Consider the following 17,702-nt stretch of genomic DNA (forward strand, 5'->3'; position numbering starts at 1 on the left):
CTAAAGAAGCCCAAGCATTACTGTGAATTCCAAAGAAGAAGTATGATCTTCCCCCCAAAGAACTCTGTCACGAACTAAATCACTCAACGAGGGTAACAGAGAAGAATGCAGCTCAGCAAACCTGTTACTCCAATCATCCGGCCTAACACCGTCCCAACCCATTAGTAGCTCACAAACCGTCGTAGAAGTTGAGAACCCACATGAATGGACAAACCAGTAAGAGATAAAATCCGAAAGATGACCGCAGGAAAGCCAACCATCCTCCCACGCAATAGTATCCTGACCATCACCAACCTGGGAAAACAAAAATCTTCGCAATTGGCTACGTAAGTCCAATGGCTTGCGAAAGACCGACGACCAATTTGAGCTTTTCCTAACCAGCCAAAAGTGAGAGGAGCAAAGATTATGACTATATACCCAACAAACCCACAGAGAATCCTGATGCCTCACAATATCCCACACATGTTTAGCAAGTAAAGCTCTATTCCAAGTGGACAATCGCTTAATCCCAAGGCCTCCAGAAGCAAGAGGTCAACAGACCATATCCCAAGATAATCTACATCTACCACGAGGATCATCCCTTGGAGCGGAAATTCCTAAAAATAGATTCAAGATCATGGATTACCTCATACAGGAATAAGAACACCAACATCCAATGAAGCTAGAGGGATTGCAGGACCGATACAATAAGTTGACGTCGCCCTCCAAACGACAGGAACTTGGACTTCCAATTTAGAATGCGACCCTTCACCATAGCAATTAACGGAGCATAATCACATAGCTTCAGCCGAGCTTGAGATAAAGGGACCCCCAAGTATCGGACAGGAAACAAACCAAGCTTGAAAGGAAGACACTCTAGAATGGCCTCCTTAATGTTAGGAGGCACATTCCCAAAGTAAATTTCGCTTTTTTCAAGGCTTGGTGCTAACCTCGAACGACTCTGAAAAAGAAAGAGAGCCTTTTTTAGCACTTCCACCGAAAGAACATCCCCTTTAGTAAAAACAAACAAATCATCAGCGAAACAAAGATGTGTCAAATCCAGCTCTTCACAACCCTGATGGTACCCAAAATCAGTTGTTTCCCGAATGCAATGCTTAAGGAGCATAGGAAACCCCTCCATCACAATCGTAAAAAGATAAGGGGATAAAGGATCCCCTTGCCTAAGACCCCTCCCTCCATGAAAAAACCCATAGGAATTACCATTGATCGCAAGTGAGTAGGAGGCGGTAGACACCATCTCCCTTATCCACTTGACCAGAACCGGATGAAATCCTAAACCTTGAAGCATAACAATGAGGAAACGCTCCACAGTATCATAAGCTTTTTTTATATCAATTTTGAACACACACCTAGGTGGTCCCGACGAGGTCTGGTACGTAGAAACAATATGCCATAAGAATATTATCCGTGATCCTCCTACCCGGAATAAACGCCGATTGGGCTTTATCAATTAAGGAATCCAAAGATCCCTTCATTCTGTTTACAATGACTTTACTAATGCATTGTAAAGCATTGTACAGCAAGCTATGGGCCGGTAATCCGTAACCCGAGATGCATTAACAGATTTAGGGAGAAGACATATAAGAGTATAATTCAAATTCTTCGGGAGGTTACCACGATAAAAGAAATTGTGGATAGCAAGCTCCACATCACGGCCAACAATATCCCACGCAGCTTTGAAAAACTTCGACAAAAAACCATCAGATCCTGGAGCTTTATAATTACCAATGCTAAACAAAGCATTTTTTAATTTCGTCATTTAGAATCGGTCGGATCATGTGGTTAGCTTCCAATAAAGAGAGCTTTATCGTGAAGACATCATCAGGCATAGACGAATCAGGGGAGACATACCTCATACCCAAAAAATCTTTAAAATGATCAACGAACACTATCGGGACATCTTCACCAAAGAAGTAAACACCACCACCAATACAGACCAAATGAATGGAGTTGGAGTGATGCCTCTCTTTGATCACCTTATGGAAGAATTTGGTATTCATATCACCATCATTCAACCATTTAATTTTTGCCCGTTGCTTAGCAGCACATTCCTCGTCCTAACAAGCATTCTGATACGCAAGACGGATATGGCCAAGTTCAAGGCCTAACTCGTCATTAGAAGGGTCTTTATCTACATCCAGCTGAATACGATCCAATTCAGTCTTCAAACAAGAGACACGTTTTCCAAGGTTACCATACGAATTCCGAAGTTTATGAAGTGGAGTCTTGAGAGCCTTCAAGTGAGAAGTCACTCGAAACATAAAAGTGCCCTCAATATTTTTAGCCCATTCGTCCTTAACAACTTGTAAAAAAGTAGGGTGGTCAGTCATGAAGCTGTCGAATTTGAAACCATACCTCTTTTCCCGAGCGCCGCCTTGAAAGATGAGACAACCGGCGAATGGTCCGAAAGGCCCAAAGGATGAAACTGAACTCTGGCATCATAGAATTTAGAAGTAAAATCCGAATTAGCCATAGCCCTATCGAGTTTGCGCAAGATACCCCCTTTAGCGTTCGGCTTTTGGTTCCAAGTGAAATGGACACCTGAGTAATGTAGGTCAAATATTTCAACATCCTCAACGCACGTAAAAAAAGTCAGACATATCCGCATTACGACGAGAAGACCCACCAAACCCATCATGGGGAAATAACATGGCATTGAAATCTCCCATTACAACCTACGGATGAGTACCAATCAGAACTTTAAATTTCCGCAATCCAGACCATAAATCTCTTCTGGCATTACAAACATTAGCCCCATAGACCAGAGAAAGGAAAATATAATCTTGGTCACCCCGTAAAAATACCTTACAATTTAGGAATTGACTATGGGCTTCCAAGGCCACAACATCTAAAGCTCGTGGATCCCATGCTAGGATTATTCGAGTTCCAGAATTACACACGGCATGATATCCTAGTTTGTAGTAGAGATAAAATTGAGCATGTGTTTTACATTCGGAGATTATTTTAAAGATTGCATGAACAAAAGCTTTTTCATAAGCTGGAGAAATGTGCTTTTATGGTACCTAGTATTTCTTTTCTTGGATACATAGTTTCTAACCATGGAGTTAAAGTTAATCCAGAGAAAGTCCATGCTACTTCATCTTGGTTAACTCCTAAGAACGTACACGATGTAAGGAGTTTTCATGGCTTAACTTCATTTTATAGAAGATTTATCAAAAATTTATCTTCTATTATGGCTCCTATCATGGAGTTACTCAAAAAAGAAGGTGATTTTGACTAGTCTAAATCATCTCAAAGGGCATTTGAGGAGATTAAGGAGAAGCTTTGCAATGCTCCTGTTTTGGCCTTTCCTGATTTCAATAAGTTGTTCAAGGTAGAGTGTAATGCAAGAGGAATTAGCATAGGCGTTGTTTTGCTATAAGAAAATATTGCTTTTTCGTTTTTAAATGAGAAACTAAGTGGCACCAAATTGAATTATTCTAACTATGATCTTGAATTTTATGCCATTGTTAGATCATTGGATCATTGGTTCTATTATTTGTGCCCTAAATCGTTTGTGCTACATTCTAATCATAAAGCATTGAAGTTTATACATGGGGCAACAAAAGTTAAATTTTCGTCATGCTAAATGGGTCCTTCAATTTTTTACTTTTTCCTCAAAATACAAGGAGGGAAAACCAAGCGTGGTTGTAGATGCTCTTTCAAGGAGCGCATATTTGTTGGATATGGTGGATGCTACAATTCTTGGTTTTAAAAATATTCAAGGCCTGCATGAGTCTGATGATGATTTTATACAAGAATTCAAGTCTCCTACTTGTAATTTCACTATGCAAGATGGATTTTTGTTCAAGTGAAATAAGTTTTGTATCCCTAAATGTGGTGTTCGAGAATCACTTATTCGTGAAATGCCTAGTGGTGCAATCGCTGGTCACTTTAGTATACACAAAACTACGGACCTACTAACTGAAAGTTTCTTTTGGCCTAAATGGTGTGAGGTGTCCAATCAGTGGTTTCTAGATGGGATATTGTCAAAAGAAAAAGTCCTTTCTCTAAAGGTTTGTACACTCCTTTGCCGGTTGCTAGTTCCACTGGGATAGTGTGAGTATGGACTTCATTATTAGGCTCCCAAACACAAAGGGGAAAGATTCTATCATGGTTGTGGTTGATCGCTTTTCAAAGATGGCACATTTAATTCCAATGAAGAAAACGGATGATGCACAACACGTAGTAGATCTTTATTTTCGAGAAATTATTTGTTTGCATGGTGTTCCTATAAGCATTGTGTCTGATGGAGATTCCAAGTTTTTGAGTCACTTTTGGAAGTGTGTGTAGCATTTGTGGGAGACTAAGTTGATGTTCAACACTTTTCATCATCCACAAACGGATGGCCAAACAGAAGTCACTAATAGAACGTTGGGTACTTTGCTTCATGGATTGGTGAGTAAAACACAAAATGATTGGGATGTGAAGTTGAGTCATGCCGAATTTTCTCACAATCGGTCTTATTCGTCCACTACTTCTCATTCTCCATTTGAGGTAGTTTATGGTTTCAATCCATTCCATCCAATTGATTTGCTGCCTTTACACAAAGATGACATCCATATTGATGCAAAGAAGCGTTTGGGGGTTTAATAAGACTTGTGAGTAGGTGAAAGAAAGGATTGAGAAGATGAATATAATTTATAAAGGAACGAGCTAATAAGAACCATAGGCAACCTATTTTTAAGCCCAAAGACCTTGTCTGGGTTCATTTGCAAAAAGAGAGGTTTCCAAGTAGAAGAAAGAACAAGCTTATGCCAAAGGCAGATGGTCCTTTTGAGGTACTTGAATCATATGGAGATAAAACCTATAAGATAGATTTTCCAATTGATTTTGGTCGTGTTATTGCTACTTTCCATGTGGGAGATCTTTCTCCTTATTTAGATGATGTGAATTTGAGGGTAAATTCTTTTGAAGAGGGCGAGAATGATGTGAATTTTGAAGGAATTTCTTATGAAGAGTCTGTCACTTTGTTACTCAACCCAATGGGATTTGATTTCGACAAAACACATACTTGGGTGACAAATCTGACTTGGAGGACAAGCAATGGGCTAGGGTTAGAAACCTTGGGCTAGAATGCATGGAAACTGATTCCCAATCAGTTTCTACTCTATCCCTTTAAATTTTATATAAAATTTTAGCCCCAAGGTTTTGGAATTCACTTGAATTCGTTTTACTTGGTTTGGCTTTAGGAAATATCTTCTTATTCATAATATCCTATTTTTCCTTTGTTTCTTAGTCATTGTTATCCATAATTTCCTTATTGCTTATATATTTACGGTCATCCATGTAGCTTCAATTATCAATCAATGATAATTTCGTTTTGTATACATTCCTTTTGCAACTTGCATAAGTTTTGTTATATTTTGTAGACTTCAAATACTGGATTGTTGAGGTTTAGATTTATCAAACAACTTAGTTTCTAGATTGATCTAAGGAGTTTGGGATTTAAAGTACACATTTCTAGATTGATCGTGTAAGGTTGAAATATCAGTTCAGATTCAAGCTTAAGGTTCCAAGAAATCATCAAGATCCGATTTTTTATCTCAAGGTTTCTGAATTTCTCAACAACTTCACTTAACAAGGAGTTGGATCCACATCAGGTAGGTTACTAATGTGCTTGTTTCTCTATCGGATCGTCTCTATTATTAGAGGTCAACTTTTGAATAACAAATCAATACTAAAAGAATCATAATTTTTAAAGATCAGCTTTATGAAAAATAATGCATCCTAATAAATTATATATTATATATGTTTCACTTTAGTTCAGCCATATAATGAAAATGTAACAATAAATATGGCGAATATAGTTCTACATGATTTAAATAATCATTATAACAAATATTTGTATGGCAACCTATTAACATGTATTAATTTGTACATACAAAATATTGAAAAATGTCATACTGCTTTATAATTGAGAAATTAAGAACTTGAAATCTTAATAGATCATACTAATAAATAATTAATTAATTAACAAGGGTTATTAACCATTTTCCGTACGATAATTCTGTTGGGACTTCCGCCTCATCGTTCCCTCGAGCCGGTCAAATCCGCGATTCTTAAACCCAACGCTCCTGTAGCAATGCAGGAGCATCCCACATCGGTGAGGCTAGGGGGATTCGTCTTCCTTATAAGGAAGGGGGGATCTTACTCCTACCAGTGACGCGTTTTAAAGCCGTGAGGGGTTGTTGCCGGGAGGGGCAGCCCAAAGCAGACAATATCATGTGGGCGGTTCCCTAGTATCGGTCCAACAATTTCATACTCTCTTCTATCACCTACTTTCCTATAACTCTAATATTTTTAATTTTTAGTTACACTTTCTACCCCTTATAAACAATTATTTGATTTACTTTAGTCATTTAAATATTTATAATATTAACATATATAATCGTATATTAACTAAAATATTTTTTAAAGAAATTGCACTATTATAAATGTCTTGTCAATACCTTTATATGAGTTAAATATTGAATATTTTTGGGGATAATCATATAATTATATATAATAAATACTACAAATTTATTTTTAGTACTTACATTTTGTACTTTTATAATTATCTGCTATATTATAAAGTATTTGACAAAAACTCTTAAAAAAATTATGCATAAAATTATGTTTATTAATGTAGATTACTAAAAATTCAAGATTACTAAATTATCGTAAATACAATTTATTAAAGTTTCATGTATGAATTCGTGTAACTAATTGCAGATAAAAATAATCAAATACATGATGAACATCTCATTTTAAATATAAAAAAATTCAAAACATAATTAGGATAATCATTGACTTTAACAGCACATTTAATTATTATATTTATAATTAGGATAATCATCGATATAATTTTTTTCAATTTCTATATATATTCACATATATATATTATTCAAAAAATAAAATCATTGTAATTTTTTCAAAATCACATAAAACTGTATTATATCGACAAAGATAAAGAATAAAACGGAACATTAAGATCGAGATATATATCGCTGCAGTATGCGGGTACTTTTCTAGTTTATTTAATATATTTCATATACATTTTTTTTTTCATTTAATAATTTTATCATACATAATCATATGTTAACAAAATGATATTAAAAAATATGCTTTTATTTTTACAAATTACATCATTATAATTGTTTCGTTATCTTCAAACGAGTCTAATATTTAATATTCTTTGATTTAATCATATTATTGAATATCATAAATACGATATTTTTTACTGAATTATTTTTTGTTTTCAATTTTATCATATCAACATATATAATCATTTATTAATTTAAATACATTAAAAGTAAGTTTTTTTTACAAATTACACAATTATAAAACGTCATGTCAATACCTTCAAATATCAAAATGAGCATAATAATGAATTATTTTTAATTTAATAATACTATTAAGTGAAAAATCTAAAAATATGCAATAAATTTTTTCATTTTAAATATGATTATTGCAGTTGTGGGGTTACTATTAACCATTACGTAAAAGTAGTAGCAATAGAAGAGTAATCAATGCTCACAATTACCACACATTGTAAACATCGGAGATTTCCCAATACAACTACATTGATTTTCCCCATATCAATATCGATTAAACATGTATAAAAAAAAAACATTTAGATTGTAATCGTATTCATGAATATATTGATTTAAATGATTGATAAACATCGCAAATTAACGTTTAAGTTTCAGTTTTTTGTTGCATAATATTTGTTGTGTTTGTTTGTTGGTAAAATTGTCATTAAAAAACAAAAAATCTTTTTCCTTGTGTTGTTTTTACTGTTCCATCTCTTAGCGTGTTTAATCAGTAGTTTCTCTTTATCTGTTAATCTTATTATTTTTTGTGTTTCTCTGTTTTTTTAAAAAAATATAAAACATTGGTTTATCCTCATGTCAAAAGTTTTAGACGTTTTTTTCTAAAAATGATCTTAGACGTTTGTTTAAAAAAGAATTTTTCTTCATACACCTTCAATTAATTTCCAATAAGACTTGTAAAATTATTTTTCTTAAAGAACTAAAAATGTTTTTAAATGATGAAGAACTTTTTAATTTAGAAGACCAGTTGTATTTGTCAAGACAAATTTCTGATCAAGAATATATTTTTTATGACAAAGACAAAAATATTAGAGTCGGTTTATTGCATGATACCTTTGCAACCATTAATACTATTTTAGAAAAGACCCTAAATCCAGACTGTAACAGTGATTTAGACCTTCTTAATTTAGAAGAAGTTACTTGTGATCATAATTGGCAAAAATATACGGGAACTGATAATATTCCCTGTGTTATTTGCAATCTTTTTCCGCATAAAAAACTAAGAGCAAAATGCTTAATTTGCCATATAGAAGCATGCATAAAATGTCTTGAAAAGAAAGATTTAATAAAAATAGAACCAGATTATATAAATGTTGCGAAAGACTTTGATAAACAAGAAATCAGAGTTTTGAGAAAAAGAATAGAAAATGTTGAAGATATGGTAAAGCTTTTTCAAAAGAAAATAGACTTTTTTGAAATAATGGTAAAGGAGAGACACCATCATGGACGAAAATAAAGACTTTATTCAACAAGACTATGTGCAAGTTGTTTGCAATTCAGATAATTTGAAATCATTAAAAGTAAAATGTAAAATTCGAATTGATGATTTTGTTATCAACTGTCTTGCATTGGTTGATTCTGGTTGTTCAAATTGCATCTTAAACAAATCATTGGTTCCTTCTGAATATATAGTTAAATCAGACTCACCAATTGATGCACAACAAATGGATGGTAAAATTTTCTCTTGTAATGAAATGTTGAGAACTAATGGTAAAGTTAGTTTTGAGACCAATTATGGTTTTAGCAAAGAATATACTTTACCTCCTAAAAATACATTTGTTAGGGTGTTAAACCTTAACAATATAGACTTTATTCTTGGACTAATTTTTTTATTAAAAGACGATGGTAGCGTTACTTTAACTAAAGACTTTTTACATTTTCATAAGCATACTTCATTCCTGCCATCACTACTCATTTTCCTTCAAAGACTGACAAGCATGATACTCCAATTCTTGAAAAACCCTGCAATTACAAGAAGGTAAGAGAGTGTCGGCTCAATGAAAAAGAGTTAGACGATTATTTAGACGAATTTATAAATTATGATGAAGACCATTTTATAGATTATGATCTAGACTTTGTTAGCAGTGAAAAGTTATACCCAACTTTGGTAATAGACTCTGATATCGATAACCATGTTTCTAAATTAAAGAAAATAGGAATAATTGGAGAAGACATTATCAAATATTGGAAAAAAGACAGTTTTATATGAGTTAAAAATTAACAATCCCGAGTATGTGATAAAGACTAGAAATATAGAACCAACTAATGATGATAGAAAAGATTTTCAAATGCATATTTCAGAATTGTTAAAATTGGGCGTTATTAGAAAATCTGATAGTCCCCATAGATCTGCCACCTTTATTGTTAGAAATCATTCTAAAATCATTAGAGGAAAGAGTCATATGGTTATTAATTATAAAAGACTGAATGATAATATAATCGATGATGCATATAATATTCCTGTAACACCCCATACCACACATTGCATGTAACATATACTTCATACATAGAAATACATATTTATACAACACATAGGTCCCTTAGTACAAGAATTACCAGTATAAAATACATGGTCCAAATTTTCAAAATACAAATCTTGTACTGTTTCATGATCGGCTAACAAAACTATACATAACATAAATCTTGTACTGTTTCATGTTTGGCTAACAAAACTATACATAACATAGCCAAATCTTCACGTAGATATACATATAGGGAAATTTTACATTTTTCTCTTTCCCTTGCCATCAGCACCACCTGCAATGCATATTAAAAATCACAAAACGAGGGTTAGACCGAAAGGTCTAGTGAGTTACCCTATTTATGTCATTGCAGGGTGATAATCACCAAAACTTTTTAAATAAAACAACTTTTCATATATATATCAAATAAATGAACAAGTGAGAACACAATATTAATACCTTTCACCTTTCAGACCAATAATCTTTGCTTGCAAATAATACATCAACTCTAAACATGTTTATATTAACCAAATTAACATAGTGCCACTTTTAAATCTTTTTCTATTCAAACAAGGTTTATACAAAGTTTCAGGTCAAACCTGTTATCCCCTTCTCTATAACATTCAGACTATGATTTCCAATAAGAACCCTGATCCTAAATCTTTAAATTAAAAAGAAATAATGATTCCATACCACAGTAATCTTAAGGGATATGATAGTAAGAGTTATATTATATATCACACACATACAATTGCCACCCTTATATCCAAATGTACACTTCTCCTTGATATGCCACCCTTATCCCATGGTACACCTCTCCTTGATATGCCACCCTTATCTCATGGTACACCTCTCCTTGATATGCCACCCTTATTTCCTCAACAAAACAATTTAATTTAGACCGTGGTCAATGGAATTGTAAGTTCAAAATCATCTTTATCAAAATTCTCATTATATATATATATATATATATATATATATATATATATATAAACCATGCACAAGTCACAATGCAAATCCGGTCAACATTGACTTGGCCGGACTTCATCTCCGGTCAAGTCTTGGCCGATTTACCAAATCCGGACAAAACATCGTCCAAGGCCTGTCCGATTTAACACTTAAGAGAATTTCAACACTTTTGTCCGGATAACAAATCCGGACAACACATCGTCCAAGGCCTGTCCGATTTAAAATAATCCGTTCAAAATATTCAACATAATTTCAATATTCTTAAATCGCTCAACACTTGACCGGTTTAATCTAATCCGATCAATCCACCATGCGGTTTATTTATAAATCGCCCATGCTTTATCCGATTTATGACTTAAGTCGTTCAACCCTTACCCGATTTAAGATTAAACCGCTTAACTCTCATCCGGTTTAGGTCTAATCCGTTTGACATATATCGCTCGACCTTTGACCGATTTAAGTTTATCCATGTTGGGTTCAAGTATGAGCTTTATTGTTTTATTCAAGTTCTCCATTTCTTACATGTTTTGTAATTGTGTAATTTTATTTCTTCCTTAGTATAAATAGTATTTTTCTTTTGTAATTGTCATTAAGCAAGTTATTAGCAATTGTAATTAGAAATTAGCCTTGTAATTTCTCTCTCAATCAATCAAGAGACTTTTGGTGATCTACTCTCTCTTCATCTTATTTCTTGAAGATCTTGATCATGTTTGTATGATTTTGGGAATCACAATTGGTATCAGAGCAGACTACAGAAGTTTTGATTAGAGGATTAAACAAATTTGCACGAATTATTAGAGGATTTTCGATATGAATCTTCATCTGTTCATATCTGTTCTTCGTTCAGGATCTGTTTTTGATCGATTTTTGGTTGAATTTTGATTGTTAATCGATTGTTTTTGCATCGCTAGATTCGTAATATGTTTTTGAACAAGTTTGATTCACATCATTTTTTATTTTGAACCTGATTTGATCGATTTTTGAGTTTTTCAAATATTGTTGAATGTTCTTCAAAATTCATAAATTTTCATGTTTTGATCTAAAATTTTGGTAAAAAGTGTGAAACTTGTGTTTTTAGTTGAGTTTAAGTCCGATTAACTCTTAGTCGTTTTAGTCTGTAAATCGCTTAAAGCGTGTACGGTTTATACTTGTATTTTTTTTGTGAATTGAATTTGATCGGATTAGAATAAACCGGTCAAGTCATGATCGGATTAAGTGCTAAATCGTTCGACCGTTGTGCGGATAGTTGAGCGATTTAAATAATTCGTTTGTGCTTTGTGCGGATATTTGAGCGATTAAGAAATCCGCTCAACAGGTTTGTATGTTGTGCGATTAATTGTGCGATTTACCAGGTTTAAATTTTTTGAATAATTGTTCTTTGACTTTGACTTTTTGATCGGATTTGTGAACGGATTTGGGAACGGATTTTGACTTTTGTGATCGATTTAAATCTTTGACTTTTTGGTCAATTTGATTTTAAGCGGACTTATTCGTATTTTGATTAGTTGACTTAGTTGATATTTACTAGTTGACTTGTTGACTTTTTGCGTCCGATTTTCATTTTGAAATTTTGACTAAGTGTTGAAAACTTCCGATTTGAGATTTTTAATCAAAATTGATTTGTGTGCCTTATCCATATTGATTTTGTATTATCTGTATAATGTTTGCTTAATTGTCAATTTTTTGGCTAAGTGTTGATAAGTGTGTGTCCGGACTTCTAATCCGGATAACTTAGTTTGTTGAAGTCTGTTGTCCGGACATCTAATCCGGATGAGCTTGACTGGATTCCTAATCCGGATAAGCTTAATTTTTTCTAAGTGTTGAATGAGTGCATATTCATATTTGAGATTTATCAGATATATTTTTGTATACTGATCCTTTAATACGAACTTTGAACTGCAGTTGATCCTATATCATACGAACTGATAAAATGAGTTCAAGGGAAGCAATGGCTATTGGTACTGATACCAAGCCACCAGTGTTATTTCGTGGAGACTATAATCAATGGAAAGATAGATTTCTGAATTTCATAGAGAGAATGAAGGAAGGAGATCTGATTATGGAAGGCCCTGTTATATACTACAGAGAGATACCTGCTATTCCAGAACGAGGCATACTTGCTCAGACTGTTATTAAAGAAAAATTCCGATATTCAGCTCAAGAAAGAGAAAGAGCCCATGCTGATCTGCTTTGCAAATCCTACATGATGCAAGCACTGACCAATGACATCTACACCAGCATTGACAGTCATAAAACATCTGGTCGAAGCATGTGGCTTCAAATTGAAAAGATGATGATGGGTTCTAAAGTTGGAACTCAGTTGAAAATCACTAACTGTATATCAGCATATGAAGAATTCAAGGCTAAAGATGGTGAGAGTCTTAATGATGTTTATGATAGGCTTACCAGACTGCTTAATGATCTAACAAATAACGGAATCTCTAAAACTGTAATAGAGATAAATGTTATATTCCTCAACAATCTTCAACTAGAGTGGAAACCACTTGCTAATCATATCAGATTCAACAAATCATTATCTGATATTGATGTTCATAAAATCTATGAAACTCTGAAGCAGAAAAGGAAGATGTTTTGGAGATCCGAATTTTAAAGAAGAAGAAAGAGAAGGAAGTTGCTGATCCTTTGGCTTTTGTATCTGAGAAGAAAGAAAAGAAAGTAAAAAGCAGAGCTGGAAAACAAGTGAAGGAAATTAGCCAATCAAGTGAATCTGAAAAAGAAGAAAGTAACAGTTCAGATTCAGACTCTGAAATGTCAGAAATCAGACATGCCATGGCAATGCTCACTAAAGCATTCCAGAAGAAGTTCCAGAAACGGCCACACTCGAACAACCAAAGATTCTCGTCGGGTTCAAAATATGAATACAAAGACAAATTTGGCGAGAAGAAGAAATATGAAGAAAAGAGGTTCGAGAAGAAGTATGAGAAGAAACCGGAAGAGAAGAMGAAATTTRGCAAAGGCGTGGCTGATGAAAACACCAAATATTATAAATGTCGCAAACTAGACCACTTTGATGTAAATTGTAGGAAGCCGGTAACTCCAAATACCGACTACTACAAGAATAAATTTATTCTCTCTAAACAAAGAGATGCGGGGAAAGCGCTTATGGCAGAGGATGATCACTGGTTAAATCTGACTGATGAAGAGGAAGAAACTGAAGTTGTTGCGCACATGTGCTTGATGGCTAAATCAGATAACTGTTCTTCAGATGAAGAAGAAGAACAGAGTGCTGAAATRAATGAWGAGGWATTGGAGCAATCATGCATTAAACAGATGCATAAGATGATGCTCAAACTCCAATCTTTCCAGCAAGAATTAAAATCAGAAAAAATGCGTTCAAAATTTTTTAAAAAAGAGTTAAAAACGCAAAAAGAAAATTATATTTCATTGTTTAATGAAAATGCTGGAAACTTGGACTGGGCTAAATCTTTGTTATCTGAGTCCAAATTATTTGATGAAAAATCCAATATCTTAAAAGCCAAATTATCTGACTTAAAGGAAAATTATAAATCATTAGAATTAGTTAATGAAGAACAAATTGTTAAAATAAGTAAGCTTGAACTTCAAATAATTCAATTAAATGAAAAACTGAAGTCTAAAGAGGAAGTTTTATATAAACGAGGACAAACTGATCAAACCATTTTTCTAAACAAACCATCTGAAGCGAGATTCTTTAACCCTCGGGAAGGTTTGGGGTATAAAAATCCGAATTTTTTTAGGAAAAACTTTATATTATGCCCCGACCTTATACAAATTTGAATATCTTGATTGCGGTCCCGAGTTTTCGGTAAAATTTATAAAATCTTCTGATGAGGTCGAAAACGAGAAGATTATAATCATCAAGGAAAAGATAAAATGCAGGTTCCATTTGATTATACAAATCTTAATGAAAGTTACAATAATCAAGACTCTGCACTTTCAACAGATTATTTTCACAGTTATTCAAAAGCAGAGCTTGAATCAAAACCAGCTGAACCAAAGTCTTACTTTCCAAATCTAATTTTAGAAAAACAAGTGGTTCAGTTGGAAAAGATTTTAACTGAAGAAAGACTTTCATTTAATAAACAGAAACATGAATTTTTAAATAAAATTGAAGATTTACAAAATTCTAAGAAAAAAAAGGAACATGTTGAGTCTGAATATTTTTCGTGCAAAAAATCTTTGAGTGAAGCCTCCGATTCAGAAGAAATTAATAATTTTAATGAAGAAATTAATTTTTCAAATATCTTAAATTCAGATGTTTGTTTAGATAATGAGATTGATTGTTTTGATTTTTCAAACAATTTACCCAGTCATAAAGATTTTATAGTTAAAAACAATATGACTGAGGATTCCGATTTAGCTTCAGACTTTGAAAAGAATTTTAATCAAAAACCTGTTTCCGAGGATGTGTATTATAAAAAGAATAAAACTAAAAAGAATTCAAGAAAACAGAAGAAGCTTACAAAGAAAATTAAACAAAAAGTTCGACATCCAATTAAATCTGATAATTTTCTTTTTCCTTTTTCAGATAATGCGTTGAAGTTTAAATCTTATTGGAGAGTAAAAGAAGAAGACAAATCATCAACTCAACAGAAGAAGAATAAATTTACTAAATCTGTATTAAATAATTCGACATTGAATAATTCTGTAATAAGATATCCAGTTGATGAATTGTTTGATATAAGAAATAGTAAAAATAATTGTTCTCCATGTAGAGTGAATGAATTACTTAAGTCTTTTACTTCGTTTAAACCTTATCATTTCATGCATTCTTCGCTTTCTGCTTTATCTAAGAAATTGCATGTTAAAGAGCGTTGGTTTGGTACCTATAGTATACCACCACCAAAATCTGAGATTAAAGGTCCAAAACTAAAATGGGTACCAAAACCCAATTGATTCACTTTTGAAGGTTAACCGACATGTGTGGTTCTTAGACTCCGAATGTTTTAAGCACATGACTGGTAGAAAAGAACTCTTAGCTAACTATGTTGAATCTTTTGGAGGTACGGTAAGGTTTGGAAACAATCAATATGCACCTATCCTTGGATACGGTGATGTAATTTATGGGAATTTAACTATTAAGAAAGTGTCATTTGTCGAAGGACTTGGACATAATTTGTTTAGCATAGGTCAATTCTGTGATAAAAATCTAGAAGTATGTTTTAAAGCTAACCAATGCAGCATCCAAACTACTGATGGTAAGGAGCTCTTAGCTGGAATCAGAAGATCAAATCTCTACACAATTGACCTATCTAATACACAAGTAGATACTGATGTCTGCTTGATATCCAAGGCATCCTTAAAGCAGAATTTACTATGGCATCGACGACTTTCACATCTGAACTTTAAATATCTTAACAAGTTGGTATGTGACAATTTGGTTAAAGGCATCCCAAAACTGAAGTTTCATAAAGATCATGTATGCGGTGCATGTGAAATGAGCAAAATCAAGAAAGCTTCACACAAGCTGAAGACAGAGTTCAATACCGAACGTCCTTTACACTTACTCCATATGGATCTTTGTGGTCCTATACGAGTCCAAAGCATCAACGGTAAAAAGTATGTGCTGGTTATAGTAGATGACTATTCCAAATATACCTGGGTTCATTTTATGCGGTCAAAGGATGAAGCGGCCGAGACGATTATTTCATTTTTTGAAGACAGTCCAGAATAATCTGCAACTTCAAGTTCAAAAAATCAGAACTGACAACGGAACTGAATTCAAGAACAACATACTCGGTTCATTCCTTGAATCCATTGGTATTTCACATACGTTTTCGGCAGCTCGGACACCGCAACAAAATGGTGTCGTTGAACGAAAGAACAGAACGTTGGTGGAAGCGGCGCGAACATTACTTAGATGTTCCAGTCTTCCATTATTTTTATGGGCTGAAGCAGTGGCGACTGCTTGTTTTACCCAGAACCGCTCTATCGTAAATAAAAGGTTTGGTAAAACTCCGTATGAAATAATAAATAAAAGAATACCTAATATCAAATTCTTCCGAGTTTTTGGTTGTAGGTGTTTCATTTTAAATGACAAAGAGGACAGAGGGAAGCTCGCTGCTAAAGCTGATGAAGCAGTCTTTGTTGGCTACTCAAAGACATCTGCCGCATATAGGGTCTACAATAAACAGACCAAAATCATCAATGAAAGTGTTAACATATCCTTTGATGAAGTCATTGATGTGGCTTGTGAACAATTCAGTTCAGGACCCGGCCTGATAATTAACACCTCGCGGAAAGCTGATCAACCCGAGTCTTCTAATTCTGATAAAGCAGATTTAGATTCTTTAGTTGAGAACTTCTATGACGAATATTTTGAAAATAAATCTAATCAGTCTAATATTTTGTTCAAGGAAAGTTCAAGTGAACAACAGTTATCTGATCCATCTGCCGATGTGTTAGTAACTGAAACAGTAGAGGAAACGGAAGTAGTGAATGAAGAAATAGAGATGGGAGATCCAAACAATCTCGTTCAGTGTGAAGAGGGTGAAAATTCTGGAGTGCAAGAGGTATCAATGGAACAAGATGATAATAATTCATCTCAACCAGATATTCAACCTATTCAAGTTCCTAATGTTGAACCATCACCTGAACCAGTTCCTATAAACTCCCCAAATACTTACACTGATCAAAATTCAGACCAAAGCTCTTATATTCCCCTACCTCATAGCAAGAATTGGACCCGAAATCACCCAATACATCAAATAATTGGTGATCCATCAGCATCTATTTGTACACGGTCTGTGACGGCTAATGAGTGTCTTTATTCTATGATCTTGAGTACAATTGAGCCAACTAACGTTTCCGAAGCCTTAGCTGATCCGGATTGGATATTAGCAATGCAAGAAGAGCTGAACCAGTTCGAAGCACTCAAAGTCTAGAGATTGGTACCACGTCCCAACAACAAGACGATTATCAGTACTAAATGGGTATTCAAAAATAAAAAGGATGAAGATGGTGTTGTGGTCAGAAATAAGGCCCGACTCGTTGATAAAGGATATAATCAACAAGAAGGTGTTGACTATGACGAAACTTTTGCCCCGGTTGCAAAGATTGAACCAATACGAATATTTTTGGCGTACGCGGCACACAAGAGCTTCACGGTGTACCAGATGGACGTCAAGACAACATTTTTGTATGGACTTCTCAAAGAGGAAGTCTATGTCTCACAACC

The 17,702-nt window shown here is 33.8% G+C and overlaps 1 protein-coding gene across 1 annotated transcript; it reads right to left on the reverse strand.

Annotated features, from left to right (window-relative positions):
* Positions 1-1,759, reverse strand: LOC112523778. Its single transcript, XM_025133458.1, has 4 exons — positions 1,496-1,759; positions 680-1,369; positions 463-596; positions 1-373 (listed from the first exon to the last, which is right to left on the reverse strand). The coding sequence occupies exons 1-4, from the start codon at positions 1,757-1,759 to the stop codon at positions 1-3; spliced, it is 1,461 nt and encodes a 486-aa protein (XP_024989226.1).
* Between the last annotated feature and the right edge of the window lie 15,943 nt (positions 1,760-17,702).

The sequence above is a fragment of the Cynara cardunculus genome, assembly GCF_001531365.2.
Source record: "Cynara cardunculus var. scolymus isolate 2C chromosome LG 12, CcrdV1, whole genome shotgun sequence".
In the NCBI taxonomy this organism is placed as follows: domain Eukaryota; kingdom Viridiplantae; phylum Streptophyta; class Magnoliopsida; order Asterales; family Asteraceae; genus Cynara; species Cynara cardunculus.

Bases quoted from the DNA above. Each gene is read 5' to 3' on its own strand.
- LOC112523778 (XM_025133458.1), bottom strand. From the start codon at position 1,759: ATGACGAAATTAAAAAATGCTTTGTTTAGCATTGGTAATTATAAAGCT. The intron at 1,370-1,495 runs GTAAAGTCATTG...TCTACGTACCAG, and splicing joins CAATGCTTTACAATGCATTA to ACCTCGTCGGGACCACCTAG. The intron at 597-679 runs GTCCTGCAATCC...ATCTATTTTTAG, and splicing joins GACGTCAACTTATTGTATCG to GAATTTCCGCTCCAAGGGAT.